The 19717-nt window shown below is 36.3% G+C and overlaps 1 protein-coding gene across 2 annotated transcripts in view; it reads left to right on the top strand.

The window, feature by feature from the left end:
- The window catches only part of LOC134674427 (TBC1 domain family member whacked), a 35494-nt gene extending 16610 nt beyond the window's left edge, over window positions 1-18884 (top strand). The window contains exons 2-8 of one of the 2 annotated variants that reach the window (XM_063532493.1): window positions 4720-4841; window positions 5914-6106; window positions 8736-8919; window positions 9842-10003; window positions 10226-10258; window positions 17434-17666; window positions 18218-18884. In XM_063532493.1, the coding sequence (XP_063388563.1) occupies window positions 4720-4841; window positions 5914-6106; window positions 8736-8919; window positions 9842-10003; window positions 10226-10258; window positions 17434-17666; window positions 18218-18227 (937 nt within the window). In that variant the 3' untranslated portion in view covers window positions 18228-18884. Of the gene's footprint in view, window positions 1-4719; window positions 4842-5913; window positions 6107-8735; window positions 8920-9841; window positions 10037-10225; window positions 10259-17433; window positions 17667-18217 lie in introns of both variants that reach the window. The other variant, XM_063532492.1, reaches the window with a different exon arrangement.
- The last annotated feature ends 833 nt before the right edge of the window (window positions 18885-19717 follow it).

Raw genomic sequence — 19717 nt, 5'->3', positions numbered from 1 at the left:
ATTCTCACTGCGTATCATACCTTATCATACCTTCCTGGCCGGTTTCGACCACGGCGACTGTATAGTACTGATTACTGAGACCGACGTTCGTGAGCTCTCAAGTGGCTGACATAACCGATTTTAGCAGTAAATGTACGGCCACATTCACTGCATGTCAGCACCCCTCCGACAAAATTGTAATTGATGACCGCAGGTGGTTGGGCCTTTAACTCGTCGCGCTTCGCGTCGAGTTCCACTCGCCTCTGCTCTGTTCACTGAGTAATGGGTTTGCCGACCACAGGGCCCAAGGTTAGCCGCATGAGGATACTTCCGAGACAGGCTTATACTTTACTTTTATTTATCTGTCCATTCCGCGCGTTTTTATTTTACTGGCTATCTACTGTTCTATACTCTCCCCGGTTGGACTCTTTGGGCGGTCCAGTCGTTCTAATTCGTAGTGCAATTCTCACTGAGTAATGGGTTTGCCGACCACAGGCCCAAGGTTAGCCCCATAAGGATACTTCCGAGACAGGCTTATACCTACTTTACTTTTATTTATCTCTGTCCATTCCGCGCGTTTTTATTTTACTGGCTATGTACTGTTCTATTCCCCCGGTAGGACTCTTTGGGCGGTCCTAGTTCCGGTCGTTCTATTCCGTAGTGCAATTCTGAGTGAGTAATGGGTTTGCCGACCTCAGGCCCAAGGTTAGCCCCATAAGGCCCATTCGCACCATTCCACTAACCCGGCGTTAACCGGATAACCTAGGAGTTGCCATGGTTAGCCATACAATTTGACACTAGGTTAATAGTTTAGCGCCCTGTAGCCCGGGCGTAAGAATACGGCTACGGTATCCCCTGCCTGTCGTAAAAGGCGACTAAAAGGGGTTCTCGGGGTCGGAGACGGTCGCAGCTAGGGACTGCGACCAAAAAAAAAAGAGAGGTCCCTCAAAGAGGCTTAGCGCTAGGCCGGCACTGGCGCGTTCACTGGAGATCCCAGAGCCGTCCGAAATGCGCTGAGAAGGACTACTGGGAGGTTTTTAGTCGGTGAAAGTCCGACATAACCTCCGCGCTGTCCCTGCGGTGCGGAGGTATCCATAACGGATTTTCCTCCCAATAAAAAAAAAAGAAAAAGGTTAATAGTTTAACCGCTTAACCCCGGGTTAGTGGAATGGTGCAAGTGGGCCTAAGGATACTTCCGACAGACTTATACTTTTATTTATCTCTGACAATTCCGCGCGTTTTTATTATTTTACTCATTATCTACTGTTCTATTCTCCCCGGTAGGACTCTTCGGGCGGTCCTAGTTCCGGTTGTTCTAATTCGTAGTGCAATTCTCACTGAGTAATGGGTTTGCCGACGTCAGGCCCAAGGTTAGCCCCATAAGGATACTTCCGAGACTGACATACTTTACTTTTATAGACCTGTCTAGTGGGCTCTACAGACGGATCCGATTTATCGACACAACATAGATGGAAGTATTGTGAGAATGACGGAAAGATTGTACCTATAGTTCGTTTTTAGGGTTTCGTACCCAAAGGGTAAAACGGGACCCTATTACTAAGACTTCGCTGTCCGTCCGTCCGTCTGTCTGTCACCAGGCTGTATCTCACGAACCGTGATAGCTAGACAGTTGAAATTTTCACAGATGATGTATTTCTGTTGCCGCTATAACAACAAATACTAAAAACAGAATAAAATAAAGATTTAAGTGGGGCTCCCATACAGCAAACGTGATTTTTGACCAAAGTTAAGCAACGTCGGGAGTGGTCGGTACTTGGATGGGTAACCGTTTTCTTTTTGCATTTTTTTCCGTTTTTGCATTAGAAAAAAGGTAAACAATCTTGATGTGTCTTTTAATTGACAAACACGTTTTAAAAATAATTTTCTGCAAATACGTAACAATTAAGAATCTAATACGATAATTTATATTCTTCAGCTTTCATAAGTAATAGTTACTGATTTTTCAAAAGCGTTTTTCAATTAAAACTATTAAAAGACATGTCAAGATCGCTTACCTTATTTGTACTTCTTTCTAATGCTAAAAAAACGAACTATACGGATGGAGATGATCATTGAGAGAGATGTCTTTCGACAGCGACGTCCGCGTCCTAAGATACATCAAAGTTGTGTAGTTAAAAATAGAGGGAAACATACTGTGTGGTACCAACTTTAACTGAAACTTGCCTGCCTATTACGGCTTTGTAGTTAGTAGTCATCTCAAAAACATATTTCACTAGTGAAGTCACAAATATGAAACATTTTTATCGCCCCCGTAAGGGCGTCATAAAGTCATAACTCATAACTGTCATAATGTGAATTGACGCACACTCAGGTAAATGTGGACGCATATGTGACGTTCTACGGCAAAAGGTACCTTATGGCGGCTGGCGCTTACGTCGCATAGCGCCGCAATAATATTGGAGCGGCGTTAATAATAGCGTAAGCGCCAACCGCCATAAGGTACCTTTACCGTGGGACGTCACATATTATTCAGTGCAAACCTATGAGTACCTGAAGTGCGTATTGTTGCCTAAGTAAAGGACAGTAAACACTATAAGCATAGCGATGAATCAAAACAGGTTTTTGAATAGTGCTCATGCAAGCTGGCTATAGTCAAGTGTCAAAACTGGGTGGCAGTTAATTTATACGGAATTGCAAGTATTAAGTTGATATCTATAGTTAGTTTTTTTAGCATTACAAAAAGACTACGCGATCTTGACGTGTCTTTTAATTGCAAAAAGCTTTTATTTATTTATCAGCGGCAACTGGTTTACCAACTATAGTTCGTTTTTTTAGAATTAGAAATACGGTAAACAATCTTGATGTGTCTTTTAATTGAAAAACACATTTTAAAAATAAGTTACGGCAAATATGTAACAATTATTAATCTAATACGATCATTTATATTCTTCTGCTTTCATAAGTAATAGTAACTGAATTTTAAAATGAGCGTTTTTCAATTAAAAGACATGTCAAGATCGCTTACCTTCTTTCAAGTTCTTTATATGCTAAAAAAACCGGGCAAGTGCGAGTCGGACTCGCGCACGAAGGGTTCCGTACCATAAAGCGAACTATAGTAACGAACCAACGATTAGTGAATTGCTCTGGCTTCGCACGGGTTACACAAAACCTTAACAAATTATACATCTAAACCCAACCTAAACCTTCCTCAATTCACTCCATTGATAGGTGAAAACCGCATGAAAATCCATTCAGTAGTTTTTGACTTTTTGAGTTTATCGCGAACAAACATAGACACAAACGGCTAGACGCAGCGGGGGACTTTGTTTTATAAGGTGTAGTGATAATTAAATAATTTGAACTTTCTACGTATATATAGTATATAGTAGTATATAGGTCTATTCTACGGCAGTCTGTCTAACGATGATAAAAAAAACGGTCTTTCGTCCGTGTGATCCTCCACAGCCGGACCACCTCGCCTGATTGCGAAATGTACCTCTAATGTACTTCATGTACCTCGTCGGAAATTAAACGTACCTCTGTAGTTTGGCAGATATATGCGTTTAAAAGGGGTCCGGCTGGGGAACGGAAAATTATACTTTTTTTCAACTTGATGTACTTTTCTTATTTTTGATATATCTGGTTAATCATTTTTAACATTATGTAAAGGATATTCACAGTCACTTGGTATGCATTTTAGACTAATCCATTCAGCCATTTTCAATTTATAGCAGTTTCGAAGTCAACTGTGGATTGTGAAAATTTTGAACGTTTTATAATAATTTGTTAGACCAAGTATTGAAAATGTTACAGTATGTTATATATTTGTGATTTACTCACAAAGCCCCTTCATTTGGTACCTCACATGTATGTTTACACGAAAATAAATAAAAAGTTTGTACTGCCGACTTTATGACGTCACAGCAACTATCCTCACCACTTTCGCGCTTGTCATCTCATATATTTGGGTTCAAGGCATTACACTGAATGCATCGATACCATGTTCACCCATATCCGGGACGACATGAGCGAAAATCGATTTCTAGAAGATTTTTCTTTCGCTGGCCGGTCTACTATAAGAATGTCCGTATACCTAATATTTATTTATATATTACGCACAAAGCGGCAAAATAAATCACGTTTGTTGTATGGGAGCCCCACGTAAATATTTATTTTATTATTTTTTTAGTATTTGTTGTTATAGCGGCAACATCTCTGAGAATTTCAACTGTGTACTGTAAAACGTTGTACAATACACGTGCGAAAAGGTAATTCGCAATTCGTGTCGGTTTAAAAGACTCCCTATAACCACCCACATTTGTATCTAGTTGACACGTTAGACGACTTGCCCGAATTGAATATATTTGTTTTCTACTATGTTGCTATTATTTTTTGACAGGCGCTTACGCGTATATTCAAAAAATGAAATGTATGAAAATTAATTTATGAGACCATTTTTTAAATAAAAAAACGATTTATTCAGAGGTACGTAGCAGGTACAGGTACATTCATCTGTTATTTAAATTATATCTCAAAATAACAGATATCATCGCATCCAGGCGTGGTCCGGCTGCAGATTTTACTCCCCAGCCGGACCCTTTTTAAACGCATATATCTGCCAAACTACAGAGGTACGTTTAATTTCCGACGAGGTACATGAAGTACATTAGAGGTACATTTCGCCATTAAAAACTGAGCGCAATCAGGCGAGGTGGTCCGGCTGTGGAGGATCACACCTTTCGTCCATGGCGCTAAATGAAGTGTGTTTTATTGTTACAGCAAAAGGACCGTGTCTCCGAGTACGATACTAAAACGGGAGCAGAAATGGCTGCGCATGCTCAACAAGTGGGAGGCCTTCATGAGCAAGAACTATAAGAAAGTTCGGGAGAGATGCAGAAAAGGTGAGAAATGTCACGTAGTTGTCTATTGCGGTTATCTTGAATAGACTGGAGTCATCCGGATTCCGGATGTGATGATTGAAGAGAATTCCTACTTATGCTAGGTACGTCCTGTACATCCGAGGTCAAATATATTATTATAGTAACTAGCCTTTGCCCGCAACTTCGCCCGCGTTGAAGATGATAGGCTGGATGCCCCTATATCCTGCTAGGAATGTACGTGTCCCGTAATCCCGTTAGTAATAGTTTTATCCGCCATTTTACAACCTCCTGTAATATACCTGTATATTAGTTATCGTTTATATGATGTACCGTTCAATCGATACCTTGGGACTTTAAATTCCCCTAGGGTAGCCATTCAACCGTTTTCTGCAGGTACATATTTGAAATTTCTTCGTTCCACTTTGTGTCTTGGCAATAGAAAGTTATTATAACAATTGGCGTCAGTATAAGGAAACGTTTGAAATCAAACGCAAACCCGTTACATTTTATGTATTTAAGTTAGGTACTTTAATATCAGAACTATTTTAGTTTTTACAATGAGCAGCATGTTAGGAGAGAGTGATACATATCTTCTAACAAACTGTGCCACTAGACTTATATCGACCGGGATATGAACCGTGATTACCTTTTGTATTGTTTTCTCGGGGAGCTCGATAGCAATACAAAAGTTAATCACGGTTCATATTCCGGTCGATATAAGTCTAGTGAAACTAACCGTGAATCATTAAAACTGAGACTGTGCCACTAATGCCTCTGGGACAACGGGATGGAATAACAAAAAGAAATAACCACCCAAATAATTATTTTTTGTGGGCGGGGCACATTGCCCGTAGAACCGATGGCTATTGGGGCGTAAAAGGTTCTCGAGTGGCGACCACGTACCGGAAGGCGCTGCGTGGGTAGACCCCCCACAAAGTGGACTGATGACCTGGTAAAGGTCGCGGGAGTCCGCTGGATGCTGGTGTCGCAAGACTGAGTGTGTGTGTTGTGGCACTCTTTAGGGGAGGCCTATGTTCTGCGGTGGACGTCCTCTGGCTGATATAATGATGATGAATTCTTATTTGTACTCCAGGTATACCTGCATCAGTCCGTCCCAGAGCGTGGCTTTACCTTTGCGGCGGTGAACTCCTCATGAAGAAGCACCCCACAGAGTACGAGGAGCTGCTGGCGGCACCCGGCGATCCGAAATGTATGGACGACATCAGGAAAGACCTGCACCGACAGTTCCCCTACCATGAGATGTTCATCAGGGAAGAAGGACCAGGGTAAGACTTTTATAATCCAATCCAGGTATAAATCAGTCCTAGAGCGTGGCTCCTTAAAGAATCCCGTAAAAAACCTGCTGGCGGCGCCCGGCTACCCTAATGTATGGACGAGATTAGGAAGGAGAAGGACCGAAGGACCTACACCGACAGTTCCCCTACCATGAGACGTTCATCAGGGAAGAGGGGGCTGGGTAAGATTATGACCAATCCAAGTATACCAGCAGCAATCCCAGTCCTTAAAGCACCTGGCAATATAAAGACCTGCCAGCGGCGCCCGGCGATTTGGCTAAGCGTATGCTGAGACGCAGGCGACGCAGTTCACGCAGCGCAGCGCAGAGCAGATTTTGTAAAGTATAGAACGTCCTTTAGCTACGCACGGTGCAGCGCAAGGACGTTCCATACTTTATAAAATCTGCTCTGCGCTGCGCTGCGTGATCTGCTGATCTGCCTCGCCTGCGTCTTACATAGGCATACGCTTAGCCTGAATATATGGACGATATCAGGACGGCCCTGCACCGACTTTTTCCCTACCGTGAGGTGTTAATGATGTTTGATGATGTTCATCCAAAAAAAAGTAAGTACCTATATGTAGGTCCTTACTTTAAGAGAACATAAACATAAACATAATTTATTTAAAAACACGTATTTTCACGTATACATATATAAATTTCACGACAAGGTTCATGTTAAATGTTGTATCTATTCTTGTTAAGTACTGTTACTTTACGTGACACGTGAAATACAAGAATTACGTATGAATTGTATGAATTTCTCTATAGGAAGCGTGCATGAACTGTAGACGGCAGCACATATGCCGCCTATTAATTGGCGCGAAGCATTATGTCAAGTTTTCATTTTTAGATTTAAACCACTAGATGGCAGACCCTTCTATATAAAATAGAGCTAGCGTGTAGTGTAGTGTAGGGGGCAACACCTGCTTAGGAGCGTGAATAGTTATCGCTTTCGATTCAGGTCACGAGATGGCAGACCCTTCAACACGCGGGGTCACTATGAACTTATGAAGTGAGACTACGAAAACCGGTGTCTTTGAAAGTACCATTAAATTTTGATTGACTGGTTAATAAACACGTACCAAACATATTTGTATCAACTTTACTATCAAATCCGCAAACTTTGAAATCCATTTACGACGCAGAGGCAAAATCAACATTATTTATATCTGCATAGCGTTCAAAATAAGATGGCAAGAAATATCTCTAAATGTTATTAAATTTTGCAGTATAGGACTAATGCACTGCACTGATTGCATTCCGCAATGCATACTTGCTGTGAATTTGGCAATTAAAATAGTTGCGTAGCAATTGGAAATTAGTGTGATATCAAAAAAAAATTTTTTTTTTGCGATTTGTGTCCTATGCTGTATGCAATTGAGCTGATATTAGTTTGAAGTTTTAAGAAAAGTTATGACGTTTCTACCAATAGACCGTGTATAATGAATATAATATAGAACATAATTTAGAGGAAAGTTGCCAAATTAAGAACACAAGTCACAACACGAATAGTATGCCGTTTACGAATTTTACTCAATCAAGTTGTAAACAAGATGCTATTTTGGCGCATTGTGTTTTGCCACAATGAAGAAATCTAGAAAAATATACTAAAATATTTATCCTCCTAAGGGGCTATTCATAAATTACGTCATTTCAAATTGGGGGGCGGGGTCTGGACATCGGATGACGGTAGCATGACGTAGGAGGAAACGGGGTAATCCGAAGCATGATTTTAGGGGGGGAGGTCAAAAATCCTCAAAAATAGATGACGTGATTTATGAACAGCCCCTAAGTCCCAGAGTATTTTTTGAAGATTTGAATTTGTAACCTTCTTTTATGTTATTAGCTTCAAAATTCGTTTTCAATATGTTCTTTTAAAAGTAACTCAGGACACCTGAGGTTATAAATAAACTAAGCCTTATAAAAGTTATAAAATATATTGTTTATTTTTATTGTGACGGGATATAACCGTGTGGTATTTACCGGCTCTGTGGTGAATCACAAATCGCAGTTGTAACAACACGGCCATGAATATTTCAGACGTCATTAATTCCGTGGTCGGACCGGGCTTGCCCTTTGACGAGCCCAAAACCTCTAATATTCCAGTAAATACCTTAATGAGTAACATCTGGGTAAGTACTTTACAGCCGAATTCAACCAAATCAGGAAATATTATTTTATTATTTCCATTTTAACACTACAGTCCGCTCTGGACGTGGTCACGACTCACGACGTATCGCTGACCCAATATTACAGCGTTCTATGTTTCACTTTTATCGAACTGAAATTTGAACATTGTTTGAATATTGAGCCAACGATATGTGAGCAGGGAATGTCATGGTAAAACAATAATAAGTCCTTATTATTGTTTTACTATGACTATTAGGTACTATGTAATTGAGCCTTGATCTCTCCTGTTATTCTATACTGGAATATATTGACGGCTTCCTAGTCTAGTCTGATGATTGATGTCTACAAAACAGGCGGTCCCGAGTTCGAATCTTGTTAATGGTATTTATTGTGTTACAGACAACAAAAGCATAAAGCATGTTACAGACAAGAAAATACACGCCACAATGAATATTAAGTATTCTACAGTCAACATGTCTTTATTTCAGGCAACAAGAGCTATTCTCAGTCCTGAAGGCGTACTCCGTGTTCAACCCGAAGGTGGGCTACTTCCAGGCGCAGGCGCCCGTGGCGGCGTTCCTGCTCATGCACATGCCCGCCGTCCAGGCCTTCTGGTGCCTCGTCAGCATCAGCGACAAATATCTCAGCGGTTATTATAACCCTGGCTTAGAGGTTGGTTTGGTCATCATCATCCTGAGGCCTTTGGGCCTACCTCGAATGTAGAAAATCGAATTTAAAACAAAATCATACCATCTAATATAGTAATAATCATAATACAAAGGGAAAGGGATAGATAGGGGGTAGGGGGGAGATAGGAGTAGGGGGGTAGGTAGGGGGGGTTAGGGATAGGCATAAGCGAATTTGACATATTCCAATCCACGGAACCTAGGTTTTTGTCAGTTAGTAGCCGATACCTGGAGTCAATAACGACGCCGAGCTCAATTATTGTATAGTTAGTACTTAAGTAAAATCTTACTCTCAATGTTTATATAATGTCACTCCTTTTAACATGTGTAGCTTGACTGTAAATGTTAAATTATGGAATAAATAAATAATAATAAAAATAAGTAGGGTAGGGTAGAAATTTCAATCAATGTGTGGAAGGGCGGCACCGTCGTGGAACCCAAGCCTTGTCTAGCTCAAATCGAATTTTCATTATGTTTATATCGTTCTCACATATTCGAGTGACAAAGAGGCAAATAGACGATCGAATGGAACAGATGATTTAAGCAGTTTTACGCTACGGAATGTGTCTCATATGGAATGTATGTATAATGTGGGCCAATATTTGAGTCTGCGTTTGTAGCGCAGAGTCTTAGAGGTCTTGGAATAGATAATTAGTCCTTCCCACGATAAAGAAAGAAAGAAGAAACTTCCTACGCAAGTTTAGCTTCCTAGCAAGCTAAACTGTGGAATGAACTTTCGCCCGCGATATTTCCCGACCGATGCGACCTTCCAACCTTTAAGAAAAGATCATACTCTTATCTTAAAGGCCGTCCCAACCCCTCTGGTGTTGCAAATGTCCGTTAACTGCAGCTGCTCATTTGCCGCCTATATGATAAAAAGTATACAACTAAGTACCCCTAATTTCCAGGTATTACAACGAGACGGCGACATCCTGCACGCGCTCCTCCGCCGCACGGCGCCCGCCGTCCACCGCCACCTCGTTAAGCACAAAGTAGAGCCCGTCCTGTACGCTACGGAATGGTTCCTATGTGCCCTGACACGCACGTTGCCTTGGGACAGTCTTCTGCGTGTCTGGGACTGTTTTCTATGTGAGGGTGTTAAGGTAAGGCCAATAAAGGTATTTAAGGGCATAGTGGGAGTTACAAATTGGTGCCGCGTGACCAGGATTAGTTTGAGTATTTCATATGCCGGTAAGATTGTCAAACCACCACATTAAGCACGAAGTTAAACCCGTTCTATACGCTACAGAATGGTACCTATGTGCCCTGACACGCACGTTGCCTTAGGACAGCCCAGGGACTGCTTCCTTTGTGAAGGAGTCGAGGTAAAGGTGATTGAGAGTATTTAAGACGGTATATTTAAGTAGTAGTATAGTAATTGACTGTAGCTTACAATTGGTGCCTTGACCAGGATGCCATACTTTGGTATGAGTATTTATGTAGTCATCATCATTGTCTTGCCCTTATCCCATTCATTTGGGGTCGGCGCAGCATGTCTTTTTCTGCTGTAAGATTCATTAAAATTACTAATTATTAGAAACAGATTTAATGAAATAAAGAGTTGAATAATCATTGGTAATCTATAATTTAATAAATTTAAAAGTAACGTGATTGATAGTTGACCTTTGTAAATAGAAGGTAGTTGGAAGAAAGAATAAAAGACGACTGGCATGGCGGTTAACGGGCATTCGGTTACGGGCAGAGGTGAAGGGAGGACCATTGTGAAGTGAGAGGATTGGAGATTGAACTGTAACGGAATATTGTGATCAAGAAATATATTGCTGTTATGAAAGAAGGAATTTTTATTATACATCAGAAGTGGTAAGTACCTACAAGTCACTATGGTATTCCTGATATTAATATTAGAACTGATTGAGTTAAATCTTAATTACCCAATTAATTTGTTACAATAGTAACAGTGGTGTAAAATTATTATGATTATATACCTATACATATATTAGTAACACTTATATTGGTTGTTGTTTAGTTGAAATTAATTATCATTTCATATTTCCTATGTTAGGAAGTTTATGTTTAACGGGCGCTTAGAAACAAAGACACCGTTAATTTTATCAAGAACAAAATAATTGGGTAAACCCATTTCGGCCTATTCGTTCACTCGAGAGCAATTATACTGCAAGTTTTCTCTTCAAGACCAACAGTTAGGTTTTTTTTTAGTGTTTGCTGTAATGCCGATCCATAATATAATTAAAGCATTCGTTACATCGCGGGTAGCGTGAAACCTTTGGAACACCGTTTTATTTTGAATAGTTCGGATACGTTTATGATTATTTACAGATGTAGATCGAATTCTTTTAGTCTATGTATGTACCGCTTATTTGGTTACAACTTTTACCATATTTTCAATATATCACTTATCAATACGTCAGTATTATATAGCGGGGTTAAGTGTATTCGAAATTATAAACTACTCAGACTGTAAATAAGTAGGAATGATACTTTTACTGGTAGTTACCGACCCGCCGACCTGGCCGGGGTTACAATCGCTGTCGCTTCGACAACGAAAAGCATTATGTCTCTATATCACTCTTCCATATTAGCGCGACAGTGACAGTTGCATTCCGTTCGCTACGGAGCGTAAGCGATTGGCATCTTGGCTACGCGGCCCGTTTCGTATTCCGGATCCCGTTTCTGGATTTGGGTCCGTGCCGGATACTGGAACCGTGCCGGATGCATACCTGATTTGTGCCGGATGAGTTCCGGATCCATGCTGGATTCGTACCGGATCCGTCCCGGACTGGTGCCGGATCCGTGCCGGATTGGTACCGGATCTGTGCCGGATTGGTATCGGATCAGTGCCGGATCCCGAATTTGTTCTAGATTCCTTTTCTGTACCAGTTCTAGAATTTTCTCGTTTCGAAAAGCCTGTGTTCCGGATCCGTACCGGGATAGGGATCTGTTTTAAACGTCCCGCATTTAGACCCCGGAAGCAGTAAATAAATAAATAAAACAGTTGAATTTAGCTTAATAAGAACAATTTATATTTGTCTATTATTAACAACCCAAAGATTTAGAACTCTTCCATTGCTGGTGTTGTTTTCGAGTTCCAGACTATGGACCATGAGGAAAAAAAAAAAAAACATCCAGGCGGCGCTCGAAAACTCCTGAGCGTGACCGAAAATCGAAATCTGATGATGGACAAGAACGTCGAAGCCGAAGTCGCAGGGAACAACAGGCGGAGTCGCAACCGGCGAAGCCGCAGCAGCGGCAGACACGGCCGAGGCAATGAGAGATGGCTTCGAAGATCAACACGGAAGGACAACGGCCAGGATCGCTTTCACGTGGAAGCCGCACAGGACAGGAACGGATGGCTTGTATATCTTTGTCGTCTTCAGTTGTAGATTTTAATAGATGTCGTTTATTGCTTAAACTGCGAATATTTTGGTACAGTATCCTTGGTTTTAAGAAGTTCGTTGCAAAGCTCTGCTGATTGCTGTTGATCAATTCGTCAATTTTTGGTGGGGGCAACTGACGCTTAAGTGGCAAGTAAATAACGATATGATGAAAATACCTACATATGATGATAAGTATAATATTATCGAATTATAAAATTTCTGGATTATTTTAATTAATGAGTTACGGATTAATGAGTTACGGATTAATGAGTTACGGATTAATGAGTTACGGAGTAATGAGTTACGGATTAATGAGTTACGGATTAATGAGTTACGGACTAATGAGTTACGCATTAGTGAGTTACTGGATTGATCAGTTACTGGATTGATCAGTTACTGGATTGATCAGTTCCTGGATTAATCAGGTACTGGATTACTGGATTAAGCAGTTAATGGATTATAGAGTTAATGGATTATAGAGTTAATGGATTATAGAGTTAATGGATTATAGAGTTAATGGATTATAGAGTTATTGGATTATCGAGTTATTGGATTATTCAGTTGAGTTATTGGATTATTGAGTTGAGTTTTATTGAGTTGAGTTTTATTGAGTTGAGTTTTATTGAGTTGAGTTTTATTGAGTTGAGTTTTATTGAGTTGAGTTTTATTGAGTTGAGTTTTATTGAGTTGAGTTTTATTGAGTTGAGTTTTATTGAGTTGAGTTTTATTGAGTTGAGGCTTATTGAGTTGAGTTTTATTGAGTTGAGTTATTGGATTATTGAGTTGAGTTATTGGATTATTGAGTTGAGTTATTGGATTATTGAGTTGAGTTATTGGATTATTTAGTTGAGTTATTGGATTATTCAGTTGAGTTATTGGATTTATTCAGTTGAGTTATTGAATTATTCAGTTGAGTTATTGGATTATTTAGTTGAGTTATTGGATTATTTAGTTGAGTTATTTGATTATTGAGTTGAGTATAGGATTATTTAGTTGAGCTATTGGATTATTTAGTTGAGTTATTAGAGTATTTAGTTGAGTTATTGGAGTATTTAGTTGAGTTATTGGATTATTGAGTTATTGGACTATTGAGTTATTGGATTATTGAGTTATTGGATTATTGAGTTATTGGATTATTGAGTTATTGGATTATTGAGTTATTGGGTTATTGGGTTATTGGGTTATTGGATTATTGGTTCATTGGATCATTGGTTCATTGGATTATTGGTTCATTGGATCATTGGATCATTGGATCATTGGTTCATTGGTTCATTGGATCATTGGATCATTGGATCATTGGATCATTGGATCGTTGGATCATTGGATTATTGGATTATTGAATTATTGGATTATTGAATTATTGGATTATTTAATTAATGGATTATTGAATTATTGCATTATTGGATTGTTGAAGTATTGGATTATTGGATTATTGAATTATTGAATTATTGAATTATTGAATTATTGAATTATTGAATTATTGAATTATTGAATTATTGAATTATTGAATTATTGAATTATTGAATTATTGAATTATTGAATTATTGAATTATTGAATTATTGAATTATTGAATTATTGAATTATAGAATTATTGAATTATTGAATTATTGAATTATTGAATTATTGAATTATTGAATTATTGAATTAGAGAATTAGAGAATTAGAGAATTAGAGAATTAGAGAATTAGAGAATTAGAGAATTAGAGAATTAGAGAATTAGAGAATTAGAGAATTAGAGAATTAGAGAATTAGAGAATTAGAGAATTAGAGAATTAGAGAATTAAAGAATTAAAGAATTATTGGATTATTGAATTAAAGAATTATTGGATTATTGAATTAAAGAATTATTGGATTATTGAATTAAAGAATTATTGGATTATTGAATTAAAGAATTATTGGATTATTGAATTAAAGAATTATTGGATTATTGAATTAAAGAATTATTGGATTATTGAATTAAAGAATTATTGGATTATTGAATTAAAGAATTAAAGAATTATTGGATTATTGAATTAAAGAATTATTGAATTAAAGAATTAAAGAATTATTGGATTATTGAATTAAAGAATTAAAGAATTATTGGATTATTGAATTAAAGAATTATTGGATTATTGAATTAAAGAATTATTGGATTATTGAATTAAAGAATTATTGGATTATTGAATTAAAGAATTAAAGAATTTTTGGATTATTGAATGAAAGAATTATTGGATTATTGAATTAAAGAATTAAAGAATTATTGGATTATTGAATTAAAGAGTTAAAGAATTATTGGATTATTGAATTAAAGAATTAAAGAATTATTGGATTATTGAATTAGAGTTAAAGAATTATTGGATTATTGAATTAAAGAATTATTTGATTATTGAATTAAAGAATTAAAGAATTATTGGATTATTGAATTAAAGAATTATTGGATTATTGAATTAAAGAATTATTTGATTATTTAATTAAAGAATTAAAGAATTATTGGATTATTGAATTAAAGAATTAAAGAATTATTTGATTATTGGATTTTTGAATTAAAGAATTATTGGATTATTGAATTAAAGAATTATTGGATTATTGAATTAAAGAATTATTGGATTATTGAATTTAAGAATTATTGGATTATTGAATTATAGAATTATTGGATTATTGAATTAAAGAGTTATTGGATTATTGAATTAAAGAATTAAAGAATTATTGGATTATTGAATTAAAGAATTATTGGATTATTGAATTAAAGAATTAAAGAATTATTGGATTATTGAATTAAAGAATTAAAGAATTATTGGATTATTGAATTAAAGAATTAAAGAATTATTGGATTATTGAATTAAAGAATTAAAGAATTATTGGATTATTGAATTAAAGAATTGAAGAATTAATGGATTATTGAATTAAAGAATTAAAGAATTATTGGATTATTGAATTAGAGAATTAAAGAATTATTTGATTATTGAATTAAAGAATTAAAGAATTATTTGATTATTTAATTAAAGAATTAAAGAATTATTGGATTATTGAATTAAAGAATTATTGGATTATTGAATTAAAGAATTAAAGAATTATTGGATTATTGAATTAAAGAATTAAAGAATTATTGGATTATTGAATTAAAGAATTATTGGATTATTGGATTATTGAATTAAAGAATTATTGGATTATTGAATTAAAGAATTATTGGATTATTGAATTAAAGAATTATTGGATTATTGAATTAAAGAATTATTGGATTATTGAATTAAAGAATTATTGGATTATTGAATTAAAGAATTATTGGATTATTGAATTAAAGAATTATTGGATTATTGAATTAAAGAATTATTGGATTATTGAATTAAAGAATTATTGGATTATTGAATTAAAGAATTATTGGATTATTGAATTAAAGAATTATTGGATTATTGAATTAAAGAATTATTGGATTATTGAATTAAAGAATTAAAGAATTATTGAATTAAAGAATTAAAGAATTAATGGATTATTGAATTAAAGAATGAAATAATTATTGGATTATTGAATTAAAGAATTATTTGATTATTGAATTAAAGAATTAAAGAATGATTTGATTATTTAATTAAAGAATTAAAGAATTATTGGATTATTGAATTAAATAATTAAAGAATTATTGGATTATTGAATTAAAGAATTAAAGAGATATTGGATTATTGAATTAAAGAATTAAAGAATTATTGGATTATTGGATTTTTGAATTAAAGAATTAAAGAATTATTGGATTATTGAATTTTTGAATTAATAGATTATTGAATTAGTTATTTGCTATGGATGGAGGCACGGATATATGGTAATGATAAAAAAAAAAAGACGGAAATAGAGGATGTTATGTTGTGATGAGACACGTTTGTGTCATGAGAGTGATTCAGTAAGTAGCACATTAAAAAAATAAAAATGGAATCAATAAAAAAACAAGAGAAATAATGTGCTACACGTAAAATTTGATTAAAAAAATGGTATGTTGTGAGACACGTTTGTGTCATGAGAGTGGTAAAAAAAAAACGGAATAAAAAAAAAAACACGAGAAATAATGAGTAAAAAAAAAAACATAGCAGTCGAATATGTTAAGTAATGTACTTTATATGTATTGATGCATAAAAAAATATGATATATTGTTGTATAATTATTGAATAGAAACTTATATATTTAGATGGATTTATTGGATTTGAAATTATTATGCGAAGATATAGATTAATTCAATAAATAATAAGAAAAATGTATATAGACAGACAAAGAAATTGTATTAAATGGGTAATAAAGCATTAATAATTTTCTTACTGAATGCCCGATGATTTGACATGCCGAGTGTAAGATTAGATGACAGACGCGATTAGTATGACTGTGCATGAGGACATGCACAATGTCAGGATGGGCGAGTGTAAGATTCATTAAAATTACTAATTATTAGAAACAGATTTAATGAAATAAAGAGTTGAATAATCATTGGTAATCTATAATTTAATAAATTTAAAAGTAACGTGATTGATAGTTGACCTTTGTAAATAGAAGGTAGTTGGAAGAAAGAATAAAAGACGACTGGCATGGCGGTTAACGGGCATTCGGTTACGGGCAGAGGTGAAGGGAGGACCATTGTGAAGTGAGAGGATTGGAGATTGAAGTGTAACGGAATATTGTGATCAAGAAATATATTGCTGTTATGAAAGAAGGAATTTTTATTATACAGCCATACCTCTCTCTCGCCCGTCATCTCATCATTCATTTAGATTGACATTTGATTCAAATAGACGTATATTTAGTGTGAAAGTCACTTAGTCAAGCAAATATTTGATTTGAGCCTGTGCTGTATGCTACCCTGCACGTTGTCATGAGACAGTATTACGAGTGTGGGACAGCATTTTATGTGAAGGAGTCAAGATGTGTAAGGTTATAAAGAGTAGGTAGTTACAATTTGGTCCGCCCGTGACCTTTTGACCAGGATTACAAAGCTCATTATAATTTCATGTAAATTAGAACAGTTAGGCGTGAGGGTTTTAAACTGCTACATCAATAATGATAATTGCTACATTTTTTCTGTCCTGTTTATAAATGTTTAGTAACTCTATCTTAGACAGTTTGCAGCTAAGTTAATTTTAAAGTAAATTTAATAGTTTTTGTAAACTCAGTCAAATTTCCTTTTTCCCAGGTTCTATTCAAAGCGGCCTTAGTGATACTCGCAGGCGCGCTCGGCCCCGCCAAGGTCCGCAAGCGCGCCGCCGGCCTCTGCGAGACGCTGGAGGTGCTCCGCCACCCGCCGGAGAGCATCCTGGCCGAGGAGTACCTCATGTACCACATGCAGCGGTTGGGGCTGACGGAGGAGGACTTCGAATTCGAGCACCAGAGGCAGACTGCGCGCCGGCGGGCGCTGTCTAATAGGAGGTAAGTAAATACATTTAGGCCCACTTGCACCATTCCAGTAACCCGGGGTTAACCGGTTGAACCAGGAGTTGCCATGGTTAGCCATACACTTTGACACTAGGTTAATACTTTAACCGCTTAAGCCCGGGTTAGTGGAATGGTGCAAGTGGGCCTTAGTTACATAAAAGATATATATTAGTGGTACTGCTAAATTAACATTCTATTCTATTCTATTCTAATAAGTTTAATAACTAGCTTAAATCTAAAATAGGCCCTTGAGGCATACTAATGGCAATATTGTAGTGTCGTCCCGTTTTCTTAGATAGATTTGAAAGGGATTATTAACCCCCCCCTCTCCCCCTCTCTAAAATCATCCAAATATCGTGCTTCGAATGACGTTTCCTCCTACGTCATGCTACCATCATCCGATATCCAGACCCCCCCCCCCCTAATTTGAAATAACGTAATTTATGAATAGCCCCCTTATACTGAAATTGTATTGACAATGTCAACGTTACGTTAACTATTAAAGTTGCTATATGTTATATGTATAACTTATATTTCCATTCCAGTGGCAGCTGATTCAGCGACTGTTCCTACAGGCGTTATTCCAAGAATAACGCGCGGGACATATTCAACACTCTATGAGCTACCACGGTGCACCTGACGCGACATGCGAACTATTTAGTGTATGATATTGATAGTGAATATAGTGATAGTGTTGTGACTGAGTGCTTTCGGATAACGGTATGACGTTTCAGTTACTTTTTTCTTTAACGTTTTTAACGCGTTATTTCCGTTAAAACAATAGTGTCTAAAGGCTCTAAACAAGCTACCATCTTGTTTATGGATTACTTGTAGTCGACAATATATTTTATTTCTATTGTTTTTTTTTTATAAATTCTAGTTCCTTATTTCTATTTAAATTTAATTTTTATTTAACGATCCGGAATTGAAATATAAAAATATATTGGAAATAATTATTTGAATGTTTAAAAGTAGAGGGTCGTTTCCAGTCCTCTATAAAGTAAGTTGTTTTTGACTATTACTATTAAAATTATATTTTCTCGAATCTTTTGATGTTTGTGACATAATAATGATGAGTGTGTGCAATAAAATTGAAGTAAACTTTGTATTGCTCACAAAAGCTATATTTTGTTCAGTATTCGTTTCATATGTATTTCTTCTTCTTCTATATATGTGACATTATCTATGAAAAGGGACCTTATTGTCGATGGCGCTTACGCCATTATTAACGATGCTCCGATATAAATACAATGCCGCGCGACGCTGTGCGGCGTAAGCGCCATCGACAATAGGGATTGCAAGCCGGACTGGTTTTGAATCCGGCCGGATCCGGCCGGATTTTGGCCTCAATCCGGCGGATCCGGCCGGATCCGGCCGGATTGGTATTGCGGATAAAAAATTCATCAAGTCAGGTATTTTATCATGTTTTTAGCGTTATATGCGAAGTTAAGGATATTTTTTAATGGATTAATAAAACGGGTGTCTTAACAGGAGACATAGGCTCTCCGAAACATGTCGCGCGAGTGACTAAAAACAAGTGAGTCTAAACCGTAAATTATTCAATGTTAGTATGTCTCACAACGGTTTAATTCGATGATGGCTGTTGTAAATTTCAAAAATCAACGTTTTCATTACTTAACCACAAATAAAATCCTCTTTTTCTCTTAAAATATCTATAGCCCAACCCACATTTCCAACAAAAAGGTGCTCTCAATTCAACCATTTTAGTTTTAGCAAACAAAATCAATAAACGTGTATACCTATACAAGTACATTTAGTAGCATAATAATAACAAAATAACATATAAATAATAATAATAAATAAATATTATAGGACATTTTTACAAGGATTTTAAGACACAAAATAACATATAAATAATAATAATAAATAAATATTATAGGACATTTTTACAAAAATTGACTAAGCCCCACGGTAAGCTCAAGAAAGCTTGTGTTGTTGATACTCAGACAACGATATATAATATACAAATACTTAAAATTAAATACATAGAAAGCAACCATGACTCAGGAACAAATATCTGTGCT

The sequence above is a fragment of the Cydia fagiglandana genome, chromosome 20 (genome assembly GCF_963556715.1).
Source record: "Cydia fagiglandana chromosome 20, ilCydFagi1.1, whole genome shotgun sequence".
Lineage (NCBI taxonomy): Eukaryota > Metazoa > Arthropoda > Insecta > Lepidoptera > Tortricidae > Cydia > Cydia fagiglandana.
The sequence above is the reverse complement of the archived record's forward strand: the minus strand, read 5'-3'. Positions and strand labels throughout refer to the sequence as shown.